The 25,641-nt window shown below is 40.5% G+C and overlaps 2 protein-coding genes across 4 annotated transcripts in view; one reads left to right on the top strand and one right to left on the bottom strand.

The window, feature by feature from the left end:
- Nucleotides 1–1,970: 1,970 nt before the first annotated feature.
- LOC112261653 (COMM domain-containing protein 8) lies at nt 1,971–19,660 on the top strand. 3 transcript variants are annotated; one of them, XM_024437145.2, is made up of 5 exons: nt 1,971–2,078; nt 6,546–6,701; nt 15,432–15,584; nt 15,895–16,050; nt 18,979–19,660. In XM_024437145.2, the coding sequence occupies exons 1-5, from the start codon at nt 2,034–2,036 to the stop codon at nt 18,997–18,999; spliced, it is 531 nt and encodes a 176-aa protein (XP_024292913.1). In that variant the 5' UTR covers nt 1,971–2,033; the 3' UTR covers nt 19,000–19,660. The 3 variants fall into 3 exon arrangements, with proteins under 3 accessions (XP_024292913.1, XP_024292915.1, XP_024292914.1); XM_024437147.2 differs by having other exon boundaries at nt 2,014–2,036; XM_024437146.2 differs by lacking the exon at nt 1,971–2,078 and adding an exon at nt 2,409–2,444.
- Nucleotides 19,661–22,208: 2,548 nt separating this feature from the next.
- gabrb1 (gamma-aminobutyric acid type A receptor subunit beta1) overlaps nt 22,209–25,641 on the bottom strand; it is a 48,437-nt gene continuing 45,004 nt past the window's right edge. The window contains exon 9 of the mRNA XM_024437148.2: nt 22,209–25,614. Within this exon, the coding sequence (XP_024292916.1) occupies nt 25,240–25,614 (375 nt within the window). The 3' untranslated portion in view covers nt 22,209–25,239. The remainder of the gene's footprint in view (nt 25,615–25,641) is intronic.

Below are 25,641 nucleotides of genomic sequence, written 5' to 3' on the forward strand. Positions count from 1 at the left end.
GTGCGCAATTACGCAGGTACTTCCCCGAAACGGATGACACAAACAACTGGATTCATTATCCCTTTCATGCCCTGCCTCCAGTCCACTTACCGATATCTGAACAAGAGAGCCTCATCGGAATTGCAACAAGCGGTTCTGTGAAAATAGAATTTAATCAGAAGTCACTGCCTGATTTCTCGATTGGGCTGCCTTGGCAAAACGTGTTGTTAAAACACTGATGCCCTTTGCAACCACGTACCTATGTGAGAGTGGATTCTCGGCCCTCACTAGCATGAAAACTAAATACAGGCACAGACTGTGTGTGGAAAATGATTTAAGACTGAGACTCTCCAATACAACCCAACGTGGTAGTGTTTTATTTTTTAAGTGCATCCTTTCAAGCACACCCTTCTCATTAATCTGTGGTAAATTTTTGAAGAACAAATAAGGTTTTATATGTAAGATGGCTAAATAAAGAGCACTATAAAAAGTTTATGAACCACTGTTTTAGGCAGTAACATGTTTGTTTACATTTACTTTGTTTATAAACATTGGAGTAAAGCAAGATTATATTTTGGGTTCTGATTGGGTATGACAACTCATGAGGCATTTATAAGTTATATTCTTCAATAATCAATATTTACATATAATTCATTTATATGTCAAAAAAATCGATGTAGCAACTACTGCCTCTTTGATTTGATTTGATTTAAGGTTAGGGGTTAGGCATTGGTCGTGTTCGAGAGCATCAAAATGATTGCAGGCAACTGCTGACTGACTGATTTACAAATCACCTGTCATCATAAATAAAATAATGACCCATTATTATTTGTAGATCATTCAGTCATTTATGAATCAAACATTCAAGGAAATTACAGTAATGATTGCATTTTACTTTGTTTATAAACATTGGAGGGTGGCACAGAATTTTTAAAATTTTATTTTTATTTAACCTTAATTTAACTAGGCAAGTAAGTTAAAAACAAATTCTTATTTACAATGACGGCTTACCCCGGCCAAAACCGGACAACACTGGGCCAATTGTGCGCCGCCCTATGGGACTCCCAATCACAGCCGGTTGTGATACAGCCTGGAATCGAACTAGGGTGTCTGTAGTGACTTCTCAAGCACTGAGATGCAGTGCCTTAGATCGCTGCGGCACTCGGGAGCACGATTACCCCACTGATAAATGTGAAATGGTTAATGTTAGGGTAAGGGTAGGCGTTAAGAGGTCATGGCAAGAAGGAATCCAGCTTTTGTCGAATTAATGTCAGATTTAACTTTTTGTAGCAGGTTAGGAGCATTAACATAGCAGGTTAGGAGAATTAGGTTAGGTTTATGAAAATGGTTAGGGTTAGCTAAAACGCCCCCCAAAAAACAACTTTTGAGGACAATGTGATGTCACAAGACAATTAGTGTTGTTCCTGGGTGTAAAGAGCTGGAACACCACTGCCCACCAGAGATGGGTCTTTCATTCAGTTACATTACATTTTTTTCAGGCCTGCCAAACGATGTTACTGTAAATAGACATTACTGTGTGTGAATCACTTTAATTTAAATTAGTTAATTATTTTATTTTGAAGATTACATTGTTCCTGGACCAGAGGGTTATATTCAAAATCCCAGTGTTGTGCAAACAACGCTGTCCTGTGCATTACTGCTGGACATGTTATCTAGTTTCACCATAGCACTTCTGTTTTCACTTTAATAATGCTCCAAGAAAGAAGCCGATTTTATAAACACATAATGCAAAGGAAGTGAAATGTGTGTCAGCTGATGCTTTTTACAGAACGTTTTTACATGCACTGTGGCGCGTGGAATAATATTATAGAATTTTGCCGCACTAAAAAATTATTTTTAGGAGACTGTTTCAATACGAGCTCAACGCACTTTTTAAAATAAAATGTTTTCCATAGGCTGATTGCTCCAAAATACCTTGACCGGTATAAACCTCATTGCAAGAGTCCAATGAATATAATACGCCCGCCCCATACGTGACCACTATCAGCTGATTCGTGACGTTAAACACGGAAGGCGGAACTTGACAGCAAAACATGGTACATTTACTTGGCAAATTACCTTCTGAAGAATGTCAAAAAGTAAGAATAATTGAAAAGTGCAATCTTTACTGTAATTTCCTTGAATGTTTGATTCATAAATGTGCTGTATTTTGTCAGCACAGTCCTGGAGCTAGTCAATGTAATATCAGGAGAACCCTTGCATGCATTCACTTTTTACATAGCAACGGTGATATTTTTATTTTATGTAACTAGGCAAGTCAGTTAAGAACAAATTCTTATTTACAATGACGGACTACCAAAAGGCCTGCTGCGGGACGGGGGCACAGGCATAATTTTTTTAAATAAATACAATATAAATATAGGACACAACACTACATAAAGAGAGACCTATAATGCGACAACATAGCAAGGCAGCAACACCGCATGGTAGCATCACAAAACAAGGTACAAACATTGGGCACAGACAACGGTCAAGAAGGTAGAGACAACAATACATCACACAAAGCAGCCACAACTGTCAGTAAGAGTGTCCATGATCGAGTCTTTGAATGAAGAGATTGAGATAAAACTGTACAGTTTGTTGCAGCTAGCTGCAGCGAACCGAATAGAGGAGCGATATGTGAATGCTTCCGTAGTACAGCTGTTACACTTTAGCCACTAAAGTGTAGCAAGGACTTTTTAAACTAACCTCTTCTTTAGGATACACTTTTCCCATATAAATAACGAAGACAGTATCATAAATGCCAACAGTGTCCAGTTGCAGCGGGTTCTACAAAAAACACATGTTCATTAAGGTATTGCATACATGTTTTGTATCGAGTGAGAAGTGCCACTTGCATATGTGTAGATCAGTGGCGGTCGATGCCGTTCATATATTTTTTTAATGAGTATTGCCTTTTTTCTATTACAGCATATTGGATGACTGTCATTCATATTACATTCACTCAGTTCAATGTAACGTTTTTTAGATTTAGGCTACATACTCAATGATAATACAATTTCCCCTATACCCATCATGAGGTTGCTACAACCTAGCCTATGAATGAACGTTTACAACGTAGGTGCAAAGGTCGAAAGAAATTTGAGTAATTAAGGTGACAGACATTGACACATTTAATACCGCCTTGCACACACTGGCCTGCTTCTAGCCGATATAGTCAGCAAGCAGTTTAGCAGTTACCCTGGCCGGCCCCAGGGGCAATACATTAATAAAACCAAAAACCAAGTTCTAGTGTTGGATAGCCAGCCAGCTAACATAGCATCCTCCTCTGTTTGAGTAAGCTAAACTAACATAGCTAAGCAAGTGAAGAAAAATAAATAAATATAGCTCTCTCTCTCTCTTGCTTCTTCATTTTTTAAAGAAATTAATTTCTTCAACTATTGTCTTTCTCTCGCTGATTCAACCTCTTATCACATTTTATGCACTACATTGCTAGCTAGCTGTAGCTAATGCTTTCAGTACTACATTGATTCTCCAATCCTTTGCTTGGGTGGACAACTTTCCAGTTCATGCTGCAAGAACTGATAGGTTGGAGGACATCCTCTGGAAGTTGTCATAATTACTGTTTAAGTCTATGGAAGGGGATGAGAACCACGAGCCTACTAGAGTTTTGTATCGATGTCAATGTACCCAGAGGAGGACAGAATTTAGCTGTCCTCAGGCTACACCATAGTGCTACCCTACAGAGTGCTGTTGAGGCTACTGTAGACCTTCATTGCAAAACAGTGTGTTTTAATCAATTATTTACTTCAAGGTTTTCACACACTGTTGCTGGTATTTTGGCCCATTCCTCCATGCAGATCTCTAGAGCAGTGATGTTTTGGAGCTGTTACTGGGCAACACGGACTTTCAACTGCCTCCAAAGATTTTCTATGGGGTTGAGATCTGGAGACTGGCTAGGCCACTCCAGGACCTTGAAATGCTTCTTACGAAGCCACTCCTTCGTAGCCCGGGCGGTGTGTTTGGGATCATTGTCATGCTGAAAGACCCAGCCACGTTTCATCGTCAATGCCCTTGCTGATGGAAGGAGGTTTTCGCTCAAAATCTCACGATACATGGCCCCATTCATTCTTTCCTTTACATGGATCAGTCGTCCTGGTCACTTTGCAGAAAAACAGCCCCGAAGCATGATGTTTCCACCCCCATGCTTCACAGTAGGTATGGTGTTCTTTGGATGCAACTCAGCATTCTTTGTCCTCCAAACACGACGAGTTGAGTTTTTACCAAAAAGTTATATTTTGGTTTCATCTGACCATATGACATTCTCCCAATCTTCTTCTGGATCATCCAAATTCTCTCTAGCAAACTTCAGACGGGCCTGGACATGTACTGGCTTAAGCAGGGGGACACGTCTGGCACTGCAGGATTAGAGTCCCTGGCGGTGTAGTGTGTTACTGATGGTAGGCTTTGTTACTTTGGTCCCAGCTCTCTGCAGGTCATTCACTAGGTCCCCCTGTGTGGTTCTGGGATTTTTGCTCACCGTTCTTGTGATCATTTTGACCCCACGGGGTGAGATCTTGCGTGGAGCCCCAGATCGAGGGAGATTATCAGTGGTCTTGTATGTCTTCCATTTCCTAATAATTGCTCCCACATTTGATTTCTTCAAACCAAGCCAATTACCTATTGCAGATTCAGTCATCCCAGCCTGGTGCAGGTCTACAATTTTGTTTCTGGTGTCCTGACAGCTCTTTGGTCTTGGCCATAGTGGAGTTTGCAGTGTGACTGTTTGAGGTTGTGGACAGGTGTCTTTTATACTGATAACAAGTTCAAACAGGTGCCATTAATACAGGTAACGAGTGGAGGACAGAGGAGCCTCTTAAAGAAGAAGTTACAGGTCTGTGAGAGCCAGAAATCTTGCTTGTTTGTAGGTGACCAAATACTTATTTTCCACCATAATTTGCAAATTTAAATTCATGAAAAATCCTACAATGTGATTTTCTGGATTTCTTTTCTCATTTTGTCTGTCATAGTTGAAGTGTACCTGTGGTGAAAATTACAGGCCTCTCTCATATTTTTAAGTGGGAGAACTTGCACAATTGGTGGCTGACTAAATACTTTTTTACCCCACTGTATTTAGTGTAATTTTATCTAAAAAGAATAGCTTTTTTAATGTTTCACTATTTTATATTTGCCATTCACTGAGGATAGTCCTCCCCTTCCCCCGCTGAGAAGCCTTCACTGGTGTAGCTCTTTGTTTTGGTCGCACTGTGTGACATGCTGTCATCTACTTCTACACGTGGCTGCGTAGCATAGATGCTGGGAAATAATAATAATAAGAATGTGTTCTTACTTAGTGCTTTTCAAAGAACCTCAAAGCACACAAAAAGACATCTAATTTAGAAAAACAACATGAGATGGACAGTCATTAGCAGTGGTGTAAAATACTTAAGCAACAATTCTTTAAAGTACTTAAGTAGTTTTGGGGGGGTGATCTGTAGGCCTACTTTACTATTTGTATTTTTTACAACTTTTACTCTACTACATTCCTAAAGAAAATCATATACATTTTACTCCATACATTTTTCCTCACACCCAAAAGTACTTGTTACATTTTGAATGCTTAGCATGAAAGGAAAATGGTCCAATTCACTCACTCATCAAGAGAACATCCCTGGTAATCCCTACTGCCTCTGATCTGGCAGACTCAATTAACACAAATGCTTATTTTGTAAAGAAGAGTGTTGGAGTGTGCCCCAAGAAAATTGTGCTGTTTGTTTGGCTTAATATAAGGAATATGACATTATTTGTTCTTTTACTTTTGATACTTAAGTATATTTAAAACCCACATACTTTTACTAGAGTATTATTTTACTGGTTGACTTTCACTTTGACTTGTCATTTTTTTGTATCTTTACTTTTACTCAAGTATGACAATTGTGTACTTTTTCCACCACTGGCCATTAGAAAGTTCATGGCTTGAGTGATCATCTGAGGGAGGTAAATACTAGATGTGTGGTAGCTAACATGGCGAGGAACCTCTTCGTGTGGTACAGAACATGGATTTTTCTGAATGTGTTCTCTGATTTTTGTAGAACCACATGCAACGAGGCACAGACAATTATTTTATACTTTGTACGTTCTCAATTCAGGAAAAAAGTATCACCAATAACAGGTTAATTGAAACCTTTCATGCTACACTTTACAGTAGATAAGGTATAACGGCTGTATGGAACCATTCACATATCACCTTTACAATGTGTAGCTACCTAGCAACAGGCCATTGTAGGAGGAAAATGTCATTAATAAAATACATTTTTCATTAGCTGGCACGCAAGAGGGGTCGATTTGGCAAAGTGTTTCATTGTTATAAGCACATGCTGAACCAACAATTGAACAGCAGAGGGAGCATGATGCTTGATTGTAAATACAAAGCATACAGATAAGGCGCTTACTCAAACACTATGACCGCCACACAAACATGGGCATGGCATTGTTTACTGACTTGTTTTGGGTAGATGGATTAAATCCCAGCATAGGCTACAAAAGGACCGCAATACATTTTTTCACGACGATGATGATGATGATACACACTTTCTCTCCTCCAGCTATTACACTGGGTGGTAGACGGTGTGTGTGGGCGGGAGCCCCCTCGGATGGCAGACTATGGTAATACGTGGACCCTTGTAGAATGGATGGAGCTCCTCGACTCCCTCTCCTCTCTGTTCCGTCTCGCCGTGGGTAAGAAGACCCCAGACGAAGAGGTAAGACCATCGTCAGTGAGTTTGAAGCAGTCTTTTGAGTTTTATCATGAATGTTTGACTTTGAGTCATGTTCCATGCATGACTGGCCCTTGACTTAGATGTGAGGGGAGTTGGGTTTCTAAGATGTGCAATGCAGTGGCTCACTGGTTTGTGCGGGTTCTTTTGACAGTTATATTGTGTTGGGCTCTTTAGTGTGTATTAGGTTTGTGTAGCGCCTCTTGACGGCTGCAATGTATTTTGTATACCGGCAGTGTATTGGATTTGTAAGGAGTGTGAAGAGTATTTGGTTTGGTGAATGTTTCTCAATCCATTCCCGAGGGATGCTCAGGGGGTGTACATTTTGATTGAACCATGTGTTTTATTGCTGGGCTAGAACAAAAGTGGACAATGGTCACCCCCTCTGTGAGGGCTGTAGTGTGTGGTATGTTGTGTTTTGTTATGCCTGCAGAGTAGACAGTGGATTTGGGGTGTCAGGTGTATACACTGTGTTGGTCTCAGGTTTCAGTGTGTTTGCCACTCAGGTGGAAGGCAGGCATCAGGTTTCAGACTCTGCTGGGATATCCCAGCAATCTGTTTTCTGACTCTTGACAGGAGGGGCCATTGAAAGTTCAACCAGGCATCAGACTACTGTGTTCCCCTAGACTACTGTGTTCCCCTAGAATGTATCTTTGGCACGGCTTAGTAACATTTAATGCTAACACCCAGGCCTACATTTTCAATTGATAAATGTTACATACAGTGCCAGTTTATTATTATTTTTTACATTTTTTAAAACATTTTTAATATTTAAGGAGAGAAAAACAAGATCTCTTGATTGCAAAGGTCTACACACCCCTTTGTGGCACATCTAAATAAGTTTAAAAAACAAGTATTTTATGAAAAAATCACACAATTACACTGAACATAGAAAAATGTCAACGATTTTACTGAGTTACAGTTAGGGTTGCACATTTTGGGGAATATTCATAGGTGGAAACTTTCTGTGGGAATTAATGGGAATGTATGCAAATTAATATTAATATCATTTGAATGTAGATGTTTTTTGTATTGGATCTATTTACCATACAGAAACATACACATTTTACCTTTATCATAAGTAGACACAATTACAAATGATTAAATCCTTCCAATAGAAATTTTAAAAACTATATACACTGCTCAAAAAAATAAAGGGAACACTTAAACAACACAATATAACTCAAAGTCAATCACACTTCTGTGAAATCAAACTGTCCACTTAGGAAGCAACACTGAGTGACAATAAATTTCACATGCTGTTGTGCAAATGGAATAGACAACAGGTGGAAATTATAGGCAATTAACAAGACCCCCAATAAATGGAGGAGGCCATAGGAGGGCAAAAACCCAGCAGTAGGACCGCTACCTCCGCCTTTGTGCAAGGAGGAGCAGGAGGAGGTGAAATCAAACTGTCCACTTAGGAAGCAACACTGAGTGACAAATTTCACATGCTGTTGTGCAAATGGAATAGACAACAGGTGGAAATTATAGGCAATTAACAAGACCCCCAATAAATGGAGGAGGCCATAGGAGGGCAAAAACCCAGCAGTAGGACCGCTACCTCCGCCTTTGTGCAAGGAGGAGCAGGAGGAGCACTGCCAGAGCCCTGCAAAATGACCTCCAGCAGGCCACAAATGTGCATGTGTCTGCTCAAACGGTCAGAAACAGACTCCATGAGGGTGGTATGAGGGCCCGAGGTCCACAGGTGGGGGTTGTGCTTACAGCCCAACACCGTGCAGGACGTTTGGCATTTGCCAGAGAACACCAAGATTGGCAAATTCGCCACTGGCGCCCTGTGCTCTTCACAGATGAAAGCAAGTTCACACTGAGCACATGTGACAGACGTGACAGTCTGGAGACGCCGTGGAGAACGTTCTGCTGCCTGCAACATCCTCCAGCATGACCGGTTTGGCAGTGGGTCAGTCATGGTGTGGGGTGGCATTTCTTTGGGGGGCCGTACAGCCCTCCATGTGCTCGCCAAAGGTAGCCTGACTGCCATTAGGTACCGAGATGAGATCCTCAGACCCCTTGTGAGACCATATGTTGGCCCTGGGTTCCTCCTAATGCAAGACAATGCTAGACCTCATGTGGCTGGAGTGTGTCAGCAGTTCCTGCAAGAGGAAGGCATTGATGCTATGGACTGGCCCGCCCGTTCCTCAGACCTGAATCCAATTGAGCACATCTGGGACATCATGTCTCGCTCCATCCACCAACGCCACGTTGCACCACAAACTGTCCAGGAGTTGGCGGATGCTTTAGTCCAGGTCTGGGAGGAGATCCCTCAGGAGACCATCCGCCACCTCATCAGGAGCATGCCCAGGCGTTGTAGGGAGGTCATACAGGGACTTGTGGAGGCCACACACACTACTGAGCCTCATTTTGACTTGTTTTAAGGACATTACATCAAAGTTGGATCAGCCTGTATTGTGGTTTTCCACTTTAATTTTGAGTGTGACTCCAAATCCAGACCTCCATGGGTTGATAAATTTGATTTCCATTGATCATTTTTGTGTGATTTTGTTGTCAGCACGTTCAACTATGTAAAGAAAAAAGTATTTAATTCGAATATTTCATTCATTCAGATCTAGGATGTGTTATTTTAGTGTTCCCTTTTATTTTTTTGAGCAGTGTAGTTACGAATCAAACTTTAATTAAATGAGTTGACTCTTCACATGGGGTGATTTTACTGAACAACAAAAAATTAGAATATTGAATGATCCCCAATGATCCATCGCATCTCCCAAAAACGTTTTTTTAACATACATCTGTAAAATGATAGCCTAGAAACTAAAGCTTTGGTTGTCTTCCTCTCAGGCTTGCATGTCTTCTCCCTGGACCTCCTCAATGTCCAGCTCTTGAACATCATACTCTGAGGCCTCATCTTCACTGTCACTTTCCAACCTTGTTGAGGATGGCTTGTTGTCAGGCTCAAAAATAATCTAATTTGCCCGGATGGCCACCAATTTTTCAACCTTTGTATTGGTCAGCCTGTTGCGTGCTTTGGTGTGTGTGTTCCCAAACAAGGATGATGGAGGCAACAGGGGAAAGAGCCTCAGAGCCACAAAGTCCCTTCCACCAGGTGGCTGATGATATATGTTGGCACGACATATACGTTGGCACTATATACCATATTTCATCTCAATCCCAAAGCCCTTGCTTGGAAGTGTACTTTGCCAGACTGCCAAGAACCTTGCCCTCATCCATGCCAAGGTGGTACGACACGATAGTGATGCCACCATAGGCTTTGTTGATCTCTGCACCAGACGGGATGCTCTTGCCAGCATACTTGGGGTCCAACATGTATGCTGCGGCGTGAATGGACTTCAGGCAGAAGTCTTCGTGCTTTTTGATGCATTTCAGAACTGCAGTTTCCTCTGCTTGGAGCAACAGTGAAGTGGGCAGGGCAGTACAGATTTCTTCTCAAGCAGAGTCTGAACATCAGACAGTATGGCATTGTCTCCCTCAATCTGTGAAATGGCTTCTGTTATATGTTTCAGGAGTTTCAGGCTGCTTACCACTCTCCCAAAATACATAATCCAGGAGGATCCTCTTGATGGGGCTGTCCATATCAGCAGACTGTGATTTGGCCATTTCTTGGAGAGACTCCTTCCCCTCCAGGAGACTGTCAAACATGAAGACAACACGCCCCCCCAACATGTGTTGCTGGGGAGCTTCAATGTGGTGCTCTTATTCTTCTTACTTTGCTTGGTGAGGTAGATTGCTGTTATAACTTGATGACCCTTCACATACCTAACCATTTACTTAGCTCTCTTGTAGAGTGTATCCATTGTTTTCAGTGCTATGATGTCCTTGAGGAGCAGATTCAATGCATGAGCAGCACAGCCAATGGGTGTGATGTGAGGGTAGGACCACTCCACTTTAGACCAAGCAGCCTTCATGTTCACAGCATTGTCTGTCACCAGTGCAAATACCTTCTGTGGCCCAAGGTCATTGATTGCCTTCAGCTCAATTGCAATGTAGAGACCGGTGTGTCTGTTGTCCCTTGTGTCTGTGCTGTGGTAGAATACTGATTGAGGGGTGGAGATGATGTAGTTAATTATTCCTTGCCCATGAACATTTGACCCCCCCATCAGAGATTATTGCAATACAGTCTGCTTTCTCTATGATTTGCTTGACCTTCACTTGAACTCTGTTGAACTCTGCATCCAGCAAATGAGTAGATAAAGCATGTCTGGTTGGAGGGATGTATGCTGGGCGAAGAACAATCAGAAATCTCTTCCAATACACATTGCCTGTGAGCATCAGAGGTGAACCAGTTGCATACACAGCTCAAGCATCAGCGTTTCTCTGACTACGTTCCTCCATTGAGTCAAAAAAACTTCTGATTCCAGGACCATGAGCTGTTGCTATCAATAAGGTGTCTGATTAATAATTTTCACCTCAAATAGAAGTAGAGGGACTTTTGTCAGAGGTTAACTGTTGTGAGCGCTGAGGGAACTTTATGCACTTGGCCAGATGATTCTGTATCTTTGTTGTATTCTTCACATATGATTTGGCACAGTATTTGCAAATGTACACAGCTTTTCCTTCTACATTAGTTGCAGTGAAATGTCTCAACACATCAGACAGTGCCCATGGCATTTTCCTGTAAAGATTAGAAAAAATTGAGTAAAAAAAATAATAAATACAATTCCATGTACACATAGATTAAATGACTCCTTTGTAAGATAAATGTTTTAAAATGAAACATGTATGGAAGTAGGTGAATTAACACTCCTCAGTTAGCAGGCTCTATCTAGCAAGCTAAAATCCACATGGTAGCAAGACTAACTAGCAGAAATTGTTAACAAGTTAGAAATAAGTTATAAATAATTTAAACACACTTTTCTGTAGGCTACTATTTACTAGTTAACAAAAAATCATGTATGTCATATAAAATATATTCACCCAACCCAGTATTGTAATCAAAACTTACCAGAAAGCATGTAGTCCTTGGCTCAGACAGTGTAGTAGTGTGGGCTCAATAGCATCTCATTAGTGTGCAAGATCTTGAGAATCAGCTGTACATGTGATGGAAGAGTGCACTGCACATGTGATGGAAGAATGCACTGTGCATGCAGAGGGTTGCAATTCCATTGCATTGGGGATAGTTTAACCAAAATATGTGAAGAGACCTAGAATTGCCTTATGTGTATCCCACAAAAAAGGTTCACTGTTATAAGCTAACTTTTTTGACGAATTTAAGCAAAATTCCCCAAATTCCCGGGCTTAACTTCCCATGGAAAATTTCCGGGGAAATTCTGGAAATTTACCAGAAAGTTTCCGACCCTTTGCAACCTTAGTTACAGTTCATATAAGGAAATCAGTCAATTGAAATGTGTTCATTAGGCCCTAATCTATGGATTTCACATGACTGGGAATACAGATATGCATTTTTTGGTCACAGATACCTTTTAAAAACAAAAGTAGGGCTGTGGATCAGAATCAGTCAGTGTCTGGTGTGACCACCATTTTCCTCATGCAGCGCGACACATCTCCTTCTCATAGAGTTGATCAGGCTGTTGATTGTGGCCTGTGAAATGGTGTCCCACACCTCTTCAATGGCTGTGCGAAGTTTCTGGATATTGGCGGGAACTGGAACACACTGTTGTACACGTTCATCCAGAGTATCCCAAACATGCTTAATGGGTGACATGTCTGGTGAGTGTGCAGGCCATGGAAGAACTGGGACATTTTCAGTATCCAGGAATTGTGTACACATCCTTGCGACATGGGACCGTGCTTTATCATACTGAAACATGTGGTGACGTGGGCGGATGAAAGGCACGACAATGGGCCTCACATTATCTCTGTGTATTCAAATTACCATCGATAAAATGCAATTGTGTTCGTTGTACGTAGCTTATGCCTGCCCATACCATAATCCCACCTCCACCATGGGGCACTCTGTTCACAACGTTGACATCAGTAAACCGCTCGTCCACACAACGCCATACAGGTACATTGGAAACCGGAATTCATCCATGAAGAGCACACTTCAGTGGCCACTGGCATGCTGGAGAAGGTGAGCATTTGCCCACTGAAGTTGGATACGCCGCCAAACTGCTGTCAGGTCAAGACCCGGGTGAGGATGGCGAGCACTCAGATGAGCTTCCCCGAGATGGTTTCTGACAGTTTATGCAGAAATTCTTCACTTATGCAAACCCACAGTTTCATCAGCTGTCCGGGAAGCTGGTCTCAGATGATCCTTCAGGTGAAGAAGCCGGATATGGAGGTCCTGGGCTGGCGTGGTTACACATGGACTGCGGTTGTAAGGCCGGTTGGATGTACTACCAAATTCTCTAAAATAACATTGGAGAAAGCATATGGTAGCGAAATTAACATAAAATTATCTGGCAACAGCTCTGGTGGATATTCCTGCTGTCAGCATGTCAATTGCACGCTCCCTCAAAATTTGAGACATCTGTGGCTTTGTGTTTTGTGACAACTTCACATTTTAGAGTGGCCTTTTATTGTTTCCAGCACAAGGTGCACCTGTGTAATGATTATGCTGTTTAATCAGCTTTTTGATTAGCCACACCTGTCAGGTGGATGGACCAACACTTTATGTGTTGCATTTATATTTTTGTCCAGTGTAGTTTCGTTTGTGCAAAAGTAATAGTGGGAAACATAGATGGGATCATTTTTGAATAACTTCCTCTTTCTTAGGAAAATTCAAACATATTTAACCTCCAAGCCACCAAGTGCTTTAAAAATGTGTATATAGTTACACATCAGGTGAAGGTGATGAAACAATTCCAAAATTCCATAATAACCCTTTGAATATGGCAATTAAGCTGTTGATGGTGTTACATATCAACTGGGTGCTGAGAGGATCTGTCAGTCCTTCCTAACAGAGCTATGGGAGAGAATGAGAACTGCTCAGAGATGTCACTATAAGGCCAAAGGTGATTTTAAAACAGACACTGAGTTCATTTGCTGAGCTGTGAGAACTGTGGATGGATTAGCAACATTGCGTTCATTTCCCATTACTGACCTGTATGACAGTGGAAAGAAGCATGTGCTAATAAAATCCATTCCAAATCATCCTTCCTGTTTGCAAAATGGTCATTTAAGTAATACTTTAAGAGAACATAATTTATTTATTTGTTAACTTTTTTGCAAAAACATTCGTTTTAGGGCAAATCCAACACGACACATCACCGAGTGAACCTTCCATATTTTCAAGAATTGTGGCGGCATCATCATGTTATGTTATTATTGTCACCGGCTGGGATTGGGGAGTTTTGCCAGGACCAAAATAAATATGAAAAACGTAGTATTCTGAAGACCTCACACTAGGATATAGATTTATGTTTGAGGGCAACAAATGATAAAGCCAAAGACACACGAGTGGCCTTCCATGAGGTGTTCAGTGATTCTGAGTCGTCTAGTCTCAGCCCTGACTTAAATCTGTGTGAAAATCAGTGACAATACTGGAATATTGCTGTCCATCAATGATCTACAACCAAATTGAATGAGCTTGATCAATTTTGACAAGAATAATGGATAGATGTTGCCCTAAGGGCTGTGCAAAGTTGGCGGGACCTTATTCAAAATAATTTTCAGCTGTAATTTCTGCCAAAAGTACTTCCATCAAGTATTAACTCGTGTCAGGGGTGTGAAGACCTACTAAATAAATACATCTTTTTTTTTTTAAATAAATGTTTCTTTCACTTTGAAAGTCTGAAGTAGGCTGTCAATCAGTGGGGTAAAATCCCAATTTCATCTATTTTTTTATATTTTAATTTAAGGGACCAAATTGTGACAACTGTGTAAAGGTTGTGTAGACTTTCTCTAGGCACTATATGAGTTAATTTAGTAGCAAAGTTATTTCAGTAGTGAGTTATTGACAATACTAATTAAATATTACAGAGACATAGACTCATCTGTTTCAGTTGCGAAACTAAATGTTTTATGTGTAAATAGAATTACAGGCAGACTGAAACAAGACCAGCCATTTGATATTCATTGCACAATCAACAGGAGCTGTGGCACAAGATGGGAACGACGAGCTGCGGAACATATTTACAAAAGTCATGTTGTATTAATAAATATTGTATGTCCAGTGTTGACAGTTTGTGTATCATGTATGTTTAATGTAGGCCAATGTGCAGGTAACTGCCAAAATAAAGGAAACGCCAACATAAAGTGTCTAAATAGGGCGTTGGGCTATTAAGCCGCCAGAACAGCTTCAATTTTCCTTGGCATATATTTGACTAGTGTCTGGAAATATATTGGAGGGATATGACACCATTCTTCAATGAGAAATTCTATAATTTGGTGTTTTGTTGAGGGTAGTGGAAAATGCTGTCTCAGGCGCCGCTCCAGAATCTCCCGTAAGTGTTCAATTGGGTAGAGGTCTGGTGACTTACACACATTCTTTAAACCCTCTATGCTCCTTTACAAATTCACTGAGATGTATTCTAGCAATGGTACCGAAAATAATGGGCAACTGGTATTTTAAAATATGACCCTAAGCATTATGGGATATTAATTGCTCTATACCTGTGTGGAAGCACCTGCTTTCAATATATTTATATATTTTGTATCCCTCATTTACTGAAGTGTTTCCTTTATTTTGGCAGTTACCTGTACCATCCCACACAAGTTATTTTGAATTTGAACTGTGTAGTTTGCCAATAAAATTAAATATACAGTATGAGTGATTTATTGATTACTGCAACTGCCAACCTCTTCTGCTTTGGGCAGGTGCTGGCATCGTTGGCAGACGTGGGCAGTGGGTATGGGGAGGCTGTGCTGACTGTCCTGAGGGCCAGACGAGAGGAGATCCGTCAGGCGCTGGTGGAGAGGACCAATAACGTGTCCAGCTCTACCCTCCAGGATTTTGACTGGCAGATAAAGGTGAATTCCCTGCACTATAGTGAGGAGACAACAGTCTCCATTTGATTGGGAAACTGATTGGTCAGGACTCCCTTGAAAAATATATATATTTTTTTATCTCAAAGGAATATCTTGGTTAAATACAGGTCAAATGAAAAAAGTGTTTTTACTTGGTATGCAGAAATTATGTGAGAAATTATGCTTTATCAGTCATTGATTTGGGGTGAAATACTGAGTTGTATGGTTCACTACCTATCTACTACTGCTACCACAATGATTTCTATACATTTGAATCCTAAGCCTTTCTCTCGCTCTCTGTTTCTCTGTTCAGCTGGCATTGTCCAGCGATAAGATCTCATTTCTCCATACCCCTCTACTCAACCTCCGTTTGGATGTGAAGGAGAATGGTGCCCTGAAGCCTCTGTCTGTCGAGATGAACAGAGAGGAATTACAAACACTCATCAGCTCATTGGAGGCTGCCAATAAGGTACAATCTTCGGGGGGACACGTGCATGCACTTATACACAAATTATTAGGGTATTGACTTGTGTGCGTCATTGCCGATCAAATGCGTTTGTGTCTGTGTCAGTGTGTTTGTCCAATGTTTCAGTGGTGCATAGTTATGCAAAGCATGTGTGTGAGTGCTTGCATGTATGCGTGTGTGTGTGTGTGTGTGTGTTTGAGTTTGACCAGCATCAGTGGAGGGTATGATTTGGATGGGTTGAGAACAGTTTTCATGGCAGTTCCACCAATAGTCTAATATCATTACACCTACTGATGTCAGAGGCGCAAGAGCCTGTGATTTCTGCCAGCCATTGTGCCTTCATTCACTTAATGTTTTTTCCCCCAGTCTCTCTATATTCCCTGTCGTAGAAGACATTTGTATGTATATTACAGGAGTGCTTTTATACAGAAACATATTCGTATCCCAACTGCAGTTCATAGTCTGACTGTACACTCCTCCCACAAGTCTCCAGAAAACTTGTGTTTTGGGACCGAGAGTTATCTTTTCATTAAAACGTTAGAGGACAAATGGTCCTAGCATGTGAGGAACATGTTTGCTGACCTCAAATGCTAGTCAGCTAGCTAATATTTAGAAGCAAATGTAAAATTGTTTAGCGAGTCATGCTAACCCGTTGCAATCCGTTTAGTGTTGATTGCTAGCTACAGATGTTAGCTGGCTAGTTAGCTACAATAGTTAGCTACAGCCATCAGTTGTTGTGTTATCATATTTTGCCTATTCCACCGTTTGTAAAAGGCATACTGGCATTTGAATATAGCACAGGAATAGGGAATCTAGACACACTGTGGACACGATAGACACATTTAAATGTACACTATCATTCAAAAGTTTGCGGTAACCTAATGTCCTTGTTTTTGAAAGAAAAACAACATTTCTTGAACATGAAAATAACAACAAATTGATCAGAATTACAGTGTAGACATTGTTAATATTGTAAATGACTACTGTAGCTGGAAACAACAGATTTTTTTACGGAATATCTACATAGGCCCATTATCAGCAACCATCACTCCTGTGTTCCACTGGCACGTTGTGTTAGCTAATCCAAGTTTATCATTTTAAAAGGCTAATTGATCATTAGAAAAGCCTTTTTCAGTTATGTTAGCACAGCTGAAACCTATTGTGCTGATTTAAAGAAGCAATACAACTGGCCTCCTGAAGACTAGTTGAGTATCTGGAGCATCAGCATTTGTGGGTTCGATTACAGGCTCAAAATGTCCAGAAACAAAGGACTTTCTTCTGAAACTCAACAGTCTATTCTTGTTCTGAGAAATGAAGGCTATTCCATACGAGATATTGCCAAGGAGTCGCCTCTTCACTGTTGACATTGAGACTGCTGTTTTGCGGGTACTATTTAATGATGCTGCCAGTTGAGGACTTATGATGTGTCTGTTTCTCAAACTAGACACTCTAATGTACTTGTCCTCTTGCTCACTTGTGGTTAGAGCCAGTTTGCGCTGTTATGTGAAGGGAGTGGTACACAGCGTTGTACGAGATCTTCAGTTTCTTGGCAATTTCTCGCATGGAATAGACTGATAGTTTCAGAAGAAAGTTCTTTGTTTCTGGCCATTTTCAGCCAGAATGCTCCAGATACTCAACTAGTCTAAAGAAGGCCAGTTTTATTGCTTCTTTAATCAGCACAACAGGTTTCAGCTGTGCTAACATAATTGCAAAAGGGTTTTCTAATGATCGATTAGCCTTTTAAAATGATAAACTTGGATTAGCTAACACAACGTGCCATTGGAACACAGGAGTGATGGTTGCTGATAATGGGCCTCTGTATGCCTATGTAAATATTCTGTAAAAAATATGCCATTTCCAGCTACAATAGTAATTTACAACATTAACAATATCTACACTATTTCTGATCAATTTGATGTTATTTTGATGGACAAAAAAAAGTTGCTCTTCTTTCAAAAACAAGGACATTTCTAAGTGACCCCAAACCTTTGAACAATAGTGTAAGTATAGATGCAAGACTCATTTGGAATTCCATAAACAGAACTCTATGATCAGAATACTAAAGCTGCGTGAACTGTCAAATCTAGACACGGCCCTAGAGAGCCCTTCTCCTATATATACACTGATCTTTTCTTTGACAGCATAGGCCTCAAAGGTACTGCCTATCTCCAGTTTAAAGTAGTCAACTTATTATTCTACTTTTGAGTTTATTGGCAGTTTGTAAATAAACAAAAAATGGTCATAACAGCTACCGTGCTGGAGTGTGTATAGTCTGAACAGGTATAAAGCCAATGTTGGTGATATACTGCAACCTGCAGTTATGGATTGTTTGCCTAGGAATGTAATTCATTGGCTGACCCCCTCCTGCTGATCTGGGTTCTTTCTAGAGCCCGACCGATATATCGGTTCACCGATATTAGCCTTTTAAAGCTATATCGGTATTGGCTGATAACTCCACTGATAGCCTCTATTCAATAAATAGGATGAAAAAAGGGAATCTCATGCTTATCTGAACACTTGCTGCCATTCTCATGATGTGTCATTATTGTTCAAATGTGTGATATCAACATTTGAAGCATAGTTATTGGACAATTGCTCTTCTGGATGGCAATTTGAAAACAGTGTGGGGAAAATTACACTTTTTCAGTTCCCTGCTGTTAAACAGTATATCGGCAGATATATTGGTAAGTTTTGCCCCTCAAAAAATCAGAATCGGTATCGGACCCCAAAAATCATATAATTTGGGCTCTAATCCTTTCTTAACCCATAGTAAATCCCACCAAGTTGACGACTTTAAAATGGTGGAAGCCCTCAATGGTGCTGTCTATGCTAATGCAGGATTTGTGGCACAAGAGCTCTCTATCCATCTCTATGTGCACACTTTACCTCTGTGTGTGTATCCTGACAGTGTGTGTGTTTGTGACCTTACAGGTGGTACTACAGCTGAAGTGATGGCGTCGATGGACATTTCACTATGCCCTTTTATTTATGGCTCTTATTAAGGGGACATCATAGAGGGACACTGAGCTATGATGCAGGGGAACAACTCTTAGCCTTCAACCCACTAGGCACTGATTCCTTACGCCTCGATCCCACCTACAGCGTCATTGCACAAAATGAAACACAGCAACATCTGGATATGTGTGCAACAAAAGTTCAACATTCACCTTCTACTACCATTTCTGTCAATCCTTCTACACATATAATTTGATGCATACGTTTGATAAATCCAACGCATGCACCACACAGAACGCACTGCGACTGCCTCTGCAACGCAATGCTGCAAGGCACATGCAGTGTTCCATTGGAAATGAATGTACTTCTGGTGTACCAAAACGCAACGATGCTGTCTGTGTGAATGAATTAAAAAGCATTGAATTTGTATAAGCATGGGATAGTGGGTGTTGCACCATATTCCTTTTCTTCCATTTCTTTTAAATCCATGAGGGGGAGTGAATGAGTGCACATTTTGGGGAGAAGGTTAGAGAATTGTACTGCAGCCTGAGATATATTCCCATGACTGCAGCAGTCTTTTTTTGTACTAGTTGTTTTGCTGTTTTTTGTTGTTGTAATCCATTCCATTACTGTATAAAAAAATGAATGTTTAACCTTTTATTTGACCTTTTCTTCAATGGAATGCATTTTAGAGCTCTAGGCTGTCTCCATACTCTTTGTCTCTTGTCCTTCCTGATCTCTGTTGATTGGCTAGGTTAAAATATTGGCAAGGTCATCCATCTCCAGAGGCAATGTTATATATCAGACCAAATAATACCCCTTCCATGAGGGTTGCACTAACATTATATATCAGACCAAATAATACCCCTTCCATGAAGGTTGAAAAGGCCCTTTTCATCTGTCTATTGAATATTTAATACAGATCACACTGTGCAAAATCTTCCTTTGCGTATGCCTGTGTACTAGTCAGCATGCCTATGATGTTATGCATGAAAACAGCAGTGGGGGGTAGTGAGTCATTGAGGGCCTAACTTTCCCTGTTTTCCTAAATTCATCACATCTGGACCACAATATGGCAACGCTATAATGCATTAATGTTTTGATGAGATATAAAAAAGAGAACCCATGAGAACCCAGTGCGTGTTCTAGTTTGCCATATACAGGATTTGCAGTTACTGTAGTCTTGTTTAATAGAAGTAACCTGGCCTTGGAAGATTGGCTAGATATTTAGAGGCAGTGAGACCACAGAGGTGCATCTTGCATGAACAAATACACAGAGTGCAAATGATACCGTGGCATTCTATTGGGTGCACGAAAATGTTTTACATAATGACCAAACCGTCTCCGCGCCTGCATGTTGAGTTTGTCTATCCCCACCAGACACATCAGGACACGCAGGTTGAAATATCAAACATTTATTTGGGGACAGGTCAAAACATATGAAATATTCATGGGAATTTAACTAGCTAGCTTGCTGTTGCAAGGTAATTTGTCCTGGGATATAAACATTGGGTTGTTATTGTAGCTGAAAGGTTATTTTTGTTGCTGGATCTTTGTAGAATTTGGACAAATTGAGTCACAAAATTGTGTTCTATACTCCAACAATTAATCCACAGATAAAAGGGGAAACCTAGTTAGTTTCTAGTAATCTCTCCTCGTTCAGTCTTCTGTGTATTTTATATGGTGGTTGGAATCCAACTTCAAGGTCACCCATGTGGGTATATGATCTTAAAAATGAATGAGGAGATGGGAGAGGCAGGACTTGCAGCGCAGACGTTCACGAACAGTTTGGATGAAATTATTGAATAACGTGTACATTTTATTTTGCAACGCTCACGCACACAAGGCGGGCGGTGTGGTCAGCATGTTATGGGCCTAATAGTAAAGATGTCATTTAACTGTAAAAATGTGTTACATTTTAATGTGGCATGACATTTTCATCTGATTGTCAAGAAATCCCTTAAAAAGTAGGCTACCTGCGCACGTTCGTCCACTAATTCCAGCATCCAAACAGTGCCCTATGCACCCGCCATTTGATGAATGGAAAGAGACATCTGTTACAAACACTACATTCGGCGCTTGTCATTAGGCCTACACAGTGGTGTGCATTCATGGAAGCCATGCTTCCCCCAAAATGTTAACAATAAAACAAACCTATTAAATCCTTTCTGTATTTTTAATAATTTTCCTTCAATTCGCAAGTGGCTGAATGTAGCTGATGCTGCCTGACCAAAAAGACATGGGATACTCCTTTTGGCCAGACAGCATCAGATACATTGGCTACACATACTGAGACAGAGGGGCGCTGTTTCGCTCACTCTGATGCTTTCTCGGGAGAGACTGATGCATCTTTCTGTCGGTGCACGTCTCTTCAAATTATCAATATTTTTTTATAGAAAGTCCCCAAAGTTGGACTTTTTGGTGCCTTTAGGGGAACTCCTGTCTCATTCTGTAATACACACACACACACACACACACACAACCAGAAGCATAATGCCCTAAAGCTTGTTTAAGAGAAGATGCAAGTGTCCTAACGCCCTGCCAAATGTTGCTTATGATTTGATCATGTCTCAGCTTATCCTGCTCGTCATTGTCCTCATGAGGCTGTCCTAAAAGGATCATGGTAACCATGTAAACTGAACTTCACTAATGTTACACAGGCCATAAAAACAAACTAAAACATATTTTTTCAATGCAATAATACTTAGGTCATTGTAATGAGTGTTACATAGCCTATATGTCCGAAGGCTAAATTTGAAGACCCCACAATTGTCACATGGTTTCACTCGCTTGCACACACACTGCCCACTGTGTGGAATAAAGGCAATTACATCCAAATGAAGCTCCATAACTCATCTACACGGATTCCCTCTAGCTGTGGACCATTATCACATGGTGACGTTTGTGTCATAGCCATGCCCCTACAGTAGATTTCAGCCTGTCTGATTATTAATGAGAGTGGCACTACAGCGCATGGCCCTACTAACTGGTCTAATGGCATTACTCTTTGCTTAGTCGCTTGAGATTTATCTTTGAACTTAGATCTCGAGAATGTAGATTGACTTGTAAAGATGCTAGTACAGAATGGTGTATACTATTAAGTTCAAGTTAATTCTCCCATGCATCATGTTTTTGCAAACAGCACTATATTGGAGACAAACTAAGACACTTTGAGTTAGTATTGTTAAATGAGAGTGAAGCTTTTATTGGGTTGGTGAGATGTCAGTTATTTTATTTGAATTTCTTACCATCTCAAACAAAGGATTTGTATGATTGTGTTCTCTCTTACACGCACACACAAACACCCACACACACACATTCCCGGTCGCACATGCTTGCTTGTACACATGTTACCAAGCAGAAAAACACATGCTTGCTGACAAACACGCCAGGACACTCAAACACACTCTCTCTCACACACACATACACTCCTTTATACATGAGAGCACATATAGAGCACGAGAGAAAATTGTACAGTAATTTCACACAATAGAGTTCAGTACATTTCATTATCCCTTGGAAGCTTGAGGGAAGCCAGTTGTTAAGGCTTCCATTTCACTATGGCCGTCCAAAGAAAACATGTGTCCCATCTGTTTCTGTATGTGAGAGTCTGCTGAGTGGAAAGACAATTTTATTTTTCACCAGTCCATAGAATTCCATTCCGCCTGAAAACAACGACAGTAACAGCAACAAAACCAAACTTGCAGGACATTTTCTGCATTGAATTCACAGATTGTCATCATAAATGCTGGAATGTCTGACTACTACCTACTTTGAGTATGTATTTAGAGCGTCATAAAAGTCAGTCTGTGTTGTTGACCGCAGTTTCATTTCTTAATCTTCTCTAAAAAAAAAAAAAAGTACAAGTTTATTCGTTTTAAATTCTACACACTAGTTATAAGTTAAGTTAAACCCTGTGAAAATATTGAGATTCTTGTTAAAGGCACAATATTCAGCCATGAGGAGAGAGCACACTGCTACTTATTGTGTCATGTAGAAGCCTATCTGGTTTAGCTTTTTTTGGTAAGCCCTGATAACACAAGCAGTTCAGATGTCTACTTGGAATCCACCCGCTATTATAATAATAAAGTAGTTACATCAAAGTAGTCATTGGCCATTTTGATAGCTAAGCAAAGCAATAGTCATGGGCAAAACCATTTTAGCCATGGAAAAGTACTCTTGATATATTTGTAGAGGGAAACGCTACCATTGTTTATTCAGAAAAAAAATGTTATTTTAGTTCCAAATGTGAGAAAAATGTCATCATCTGAGGACTGTAGAAATGGACTAGCCAGATTTTGATGTGGCGTGGCCAGCCAAACATAGAACACTGCAGGATGTTATCAGTGTGTAAATCAAAGTTAGGATCACATAGAACGCTGCGTTGCCAGTTTAGCTTTTTTCCCCATCATCCAAATTGCGAGGTTACAAATTATGTAATGAGTCCAACCTACGCTAATTTAATTTAAACCACACAACCTACTTATATAAGCTTACTAAATGCACCTATTATGGCACTAATTGCTGCCCTTTAATGCTACAAAATTACACCTTTACAACTAGGCTATAGCTACTTATCCTATTTGTTTTGTTGAACTAATATAGTAGACATTCTAGCACAGCTTTTTCTACAATCGCAATGAATCCAGCAATAAAACAAGTAGGAATTACAGGGAATTGTTCAGGTTCATACAAGTATTCATCAGTCTTGAGTAGTATAACAGAGGAGTCAAGAAATCCATTGAAATCCAAATAACTCTAGACCATTGCGCCTGTTTTTTTTATGCACTAAAGCAATGAGGTCAATAGATTTCCATGCCAAATCTTATAGGTGTAGAACACCTATTGCTATTCTATGCCAGTTTTTTTAAATGCTAGAACAGTTTTCACAGGGGTCAAGGTGTTTATGAGTGGAATTTAGTATAATGCTAATGTTAACGTTAGTAAATCTACTTCAAGTGTTTGCCATTTAACAAATAACTTTTTGAATAGCTGAGCTGCACTTTAGAATACTATACTTTGTGCAAATATGCTATACAGTACTGTGTATTTGAAAAGATGTTGTCTTGGCTGCACTTGGCTCAACCATCTACAGCATGTATTATCAGGGCTTGCATGTTTTGATGTGGTTTCGAAAGCGTGGTGACATCATAAGTCATTCTTTACCTGATTTCTTTTAAAGAAAATTACATTTTACATGCTCACAGACGCTGTGAGAATAGATACAAATTTCGTTTTTTGAGATTAGTCTATTTCCAATTCACTTCTGTCCTGTACTTACGCTAAATGCAATGCTTGTTGTTCAAAAGCACACAGTAGAATGATTATAATACAGGTAGGCTCAACTATGGAGGCTTTGCTAAGCTTTTATACAAATGAAAGAAAACAGGCTTTGTTTTACAGTGCAAAAAGCTGGTAAGTGCACATGCACCTAGCATAAACCAACAAAATCATGTCACACATTAAGAACATGCAAGGTAGCATGTTCTTCAACTCGCTGAATACCGCCTTAGTCACAAGGTGGGGACTCAACATAATGAGAACTGCCTTAATCATGGTATGGAGAGTTAATACTTCATTGAGGATGAACTTAGTCATAGCATGTTGTTAAACCAAATGAGGACTACCTTATTCACAGAGATGGAGTTCAACCAAACAAGGACTTCCTAAACCACAGGATGAAGTTTAAATAAGCAAGGATTTACTTCAATCACAAGATAGGGTTTAACCAAGAGAAAATTGTCTTTGTTATTACCCACAGTTTTTGCACTGGGCTTTTTTTCTCTTTAGAAGCAAATAAAAGTTGTGTTACAGTCCGCATGCAGAGAATGAGAGGAAATAAGTTGAGAACAGGATTTCCAATAAATAAAATTCAGTTGCAGCCTAAGAGTAACAATGAAGTCACCAAGGTCTATTTTTGGCACAAAGTTCAGACTTACAAATTGCAGGCTTCACCGAGTCTTTAATTCTGTACTAATTTTCACTATTTCTATTTTTTTTACGGATGAATACAGCAAAAAGGTGAGAGAATTTATTAAATAAAATTTATATTTTTTATATATATATATTTATATAATATATTAAAATGTATTTACATTGAAAAGACATCCGCTTCGCATCGCATTCCTCAAACAGAAGTCATATAAATGGGGCTGAATTTAACGCCCCTCTCTTTTACCCTCGCTGTACAAGAACCTAGCTAGCTAAACAAACCTCTAGTGAGAATAGCCATGTCCCTTAGTGGACGTAGTACATCCAGTAGACCAGGTTGAAGAAGGTAAAGGCGATGGGGAAGATGACGCGGGACCACTTGTCTATGGCGTTGACATCCGTCAGGTCTGGGATCTTGACTTTGAGCTGCGACGCCCTCCTCCTCAAACGACTCTTCTTGTGGCCGACAGGCCGGTCGAGGGCCGGTCGACCATACAGGTCTCGGCTGGCCATGGGCTTGCGGTACTGTATGCTGGCGCTGTCGTAGGAGAACATGGTGGCCCGCGGGTCGTTGAGAGCCCCTATCATCTCGGCCCCGGTCATCCCGGCCATGCCACCCATCCCACCCATCTCGTTACGGATCTCCAGATTGGTCAGGAGGATGTTGCCATGGGCGTCCACCTGGGGAGGGAGATGGGAACAGGAAGA

The sequence above is a fragment of the Oncorhynchus tshawytscha genome, linkage group LG11 (genome assembly GCF_018296145.1).
Source record: "Oncorhynchus tshawytscha isolate Ot180627B linkage group LG11, Otsh_v2.0, whole genome shotgun sequence".
NCBI lineage: Eukaryota > Metazoa > Chordata > Actinopteri > Salmoniformes > Salmonidae > Oncorhynchus > Oncorhynchus tshawytscha.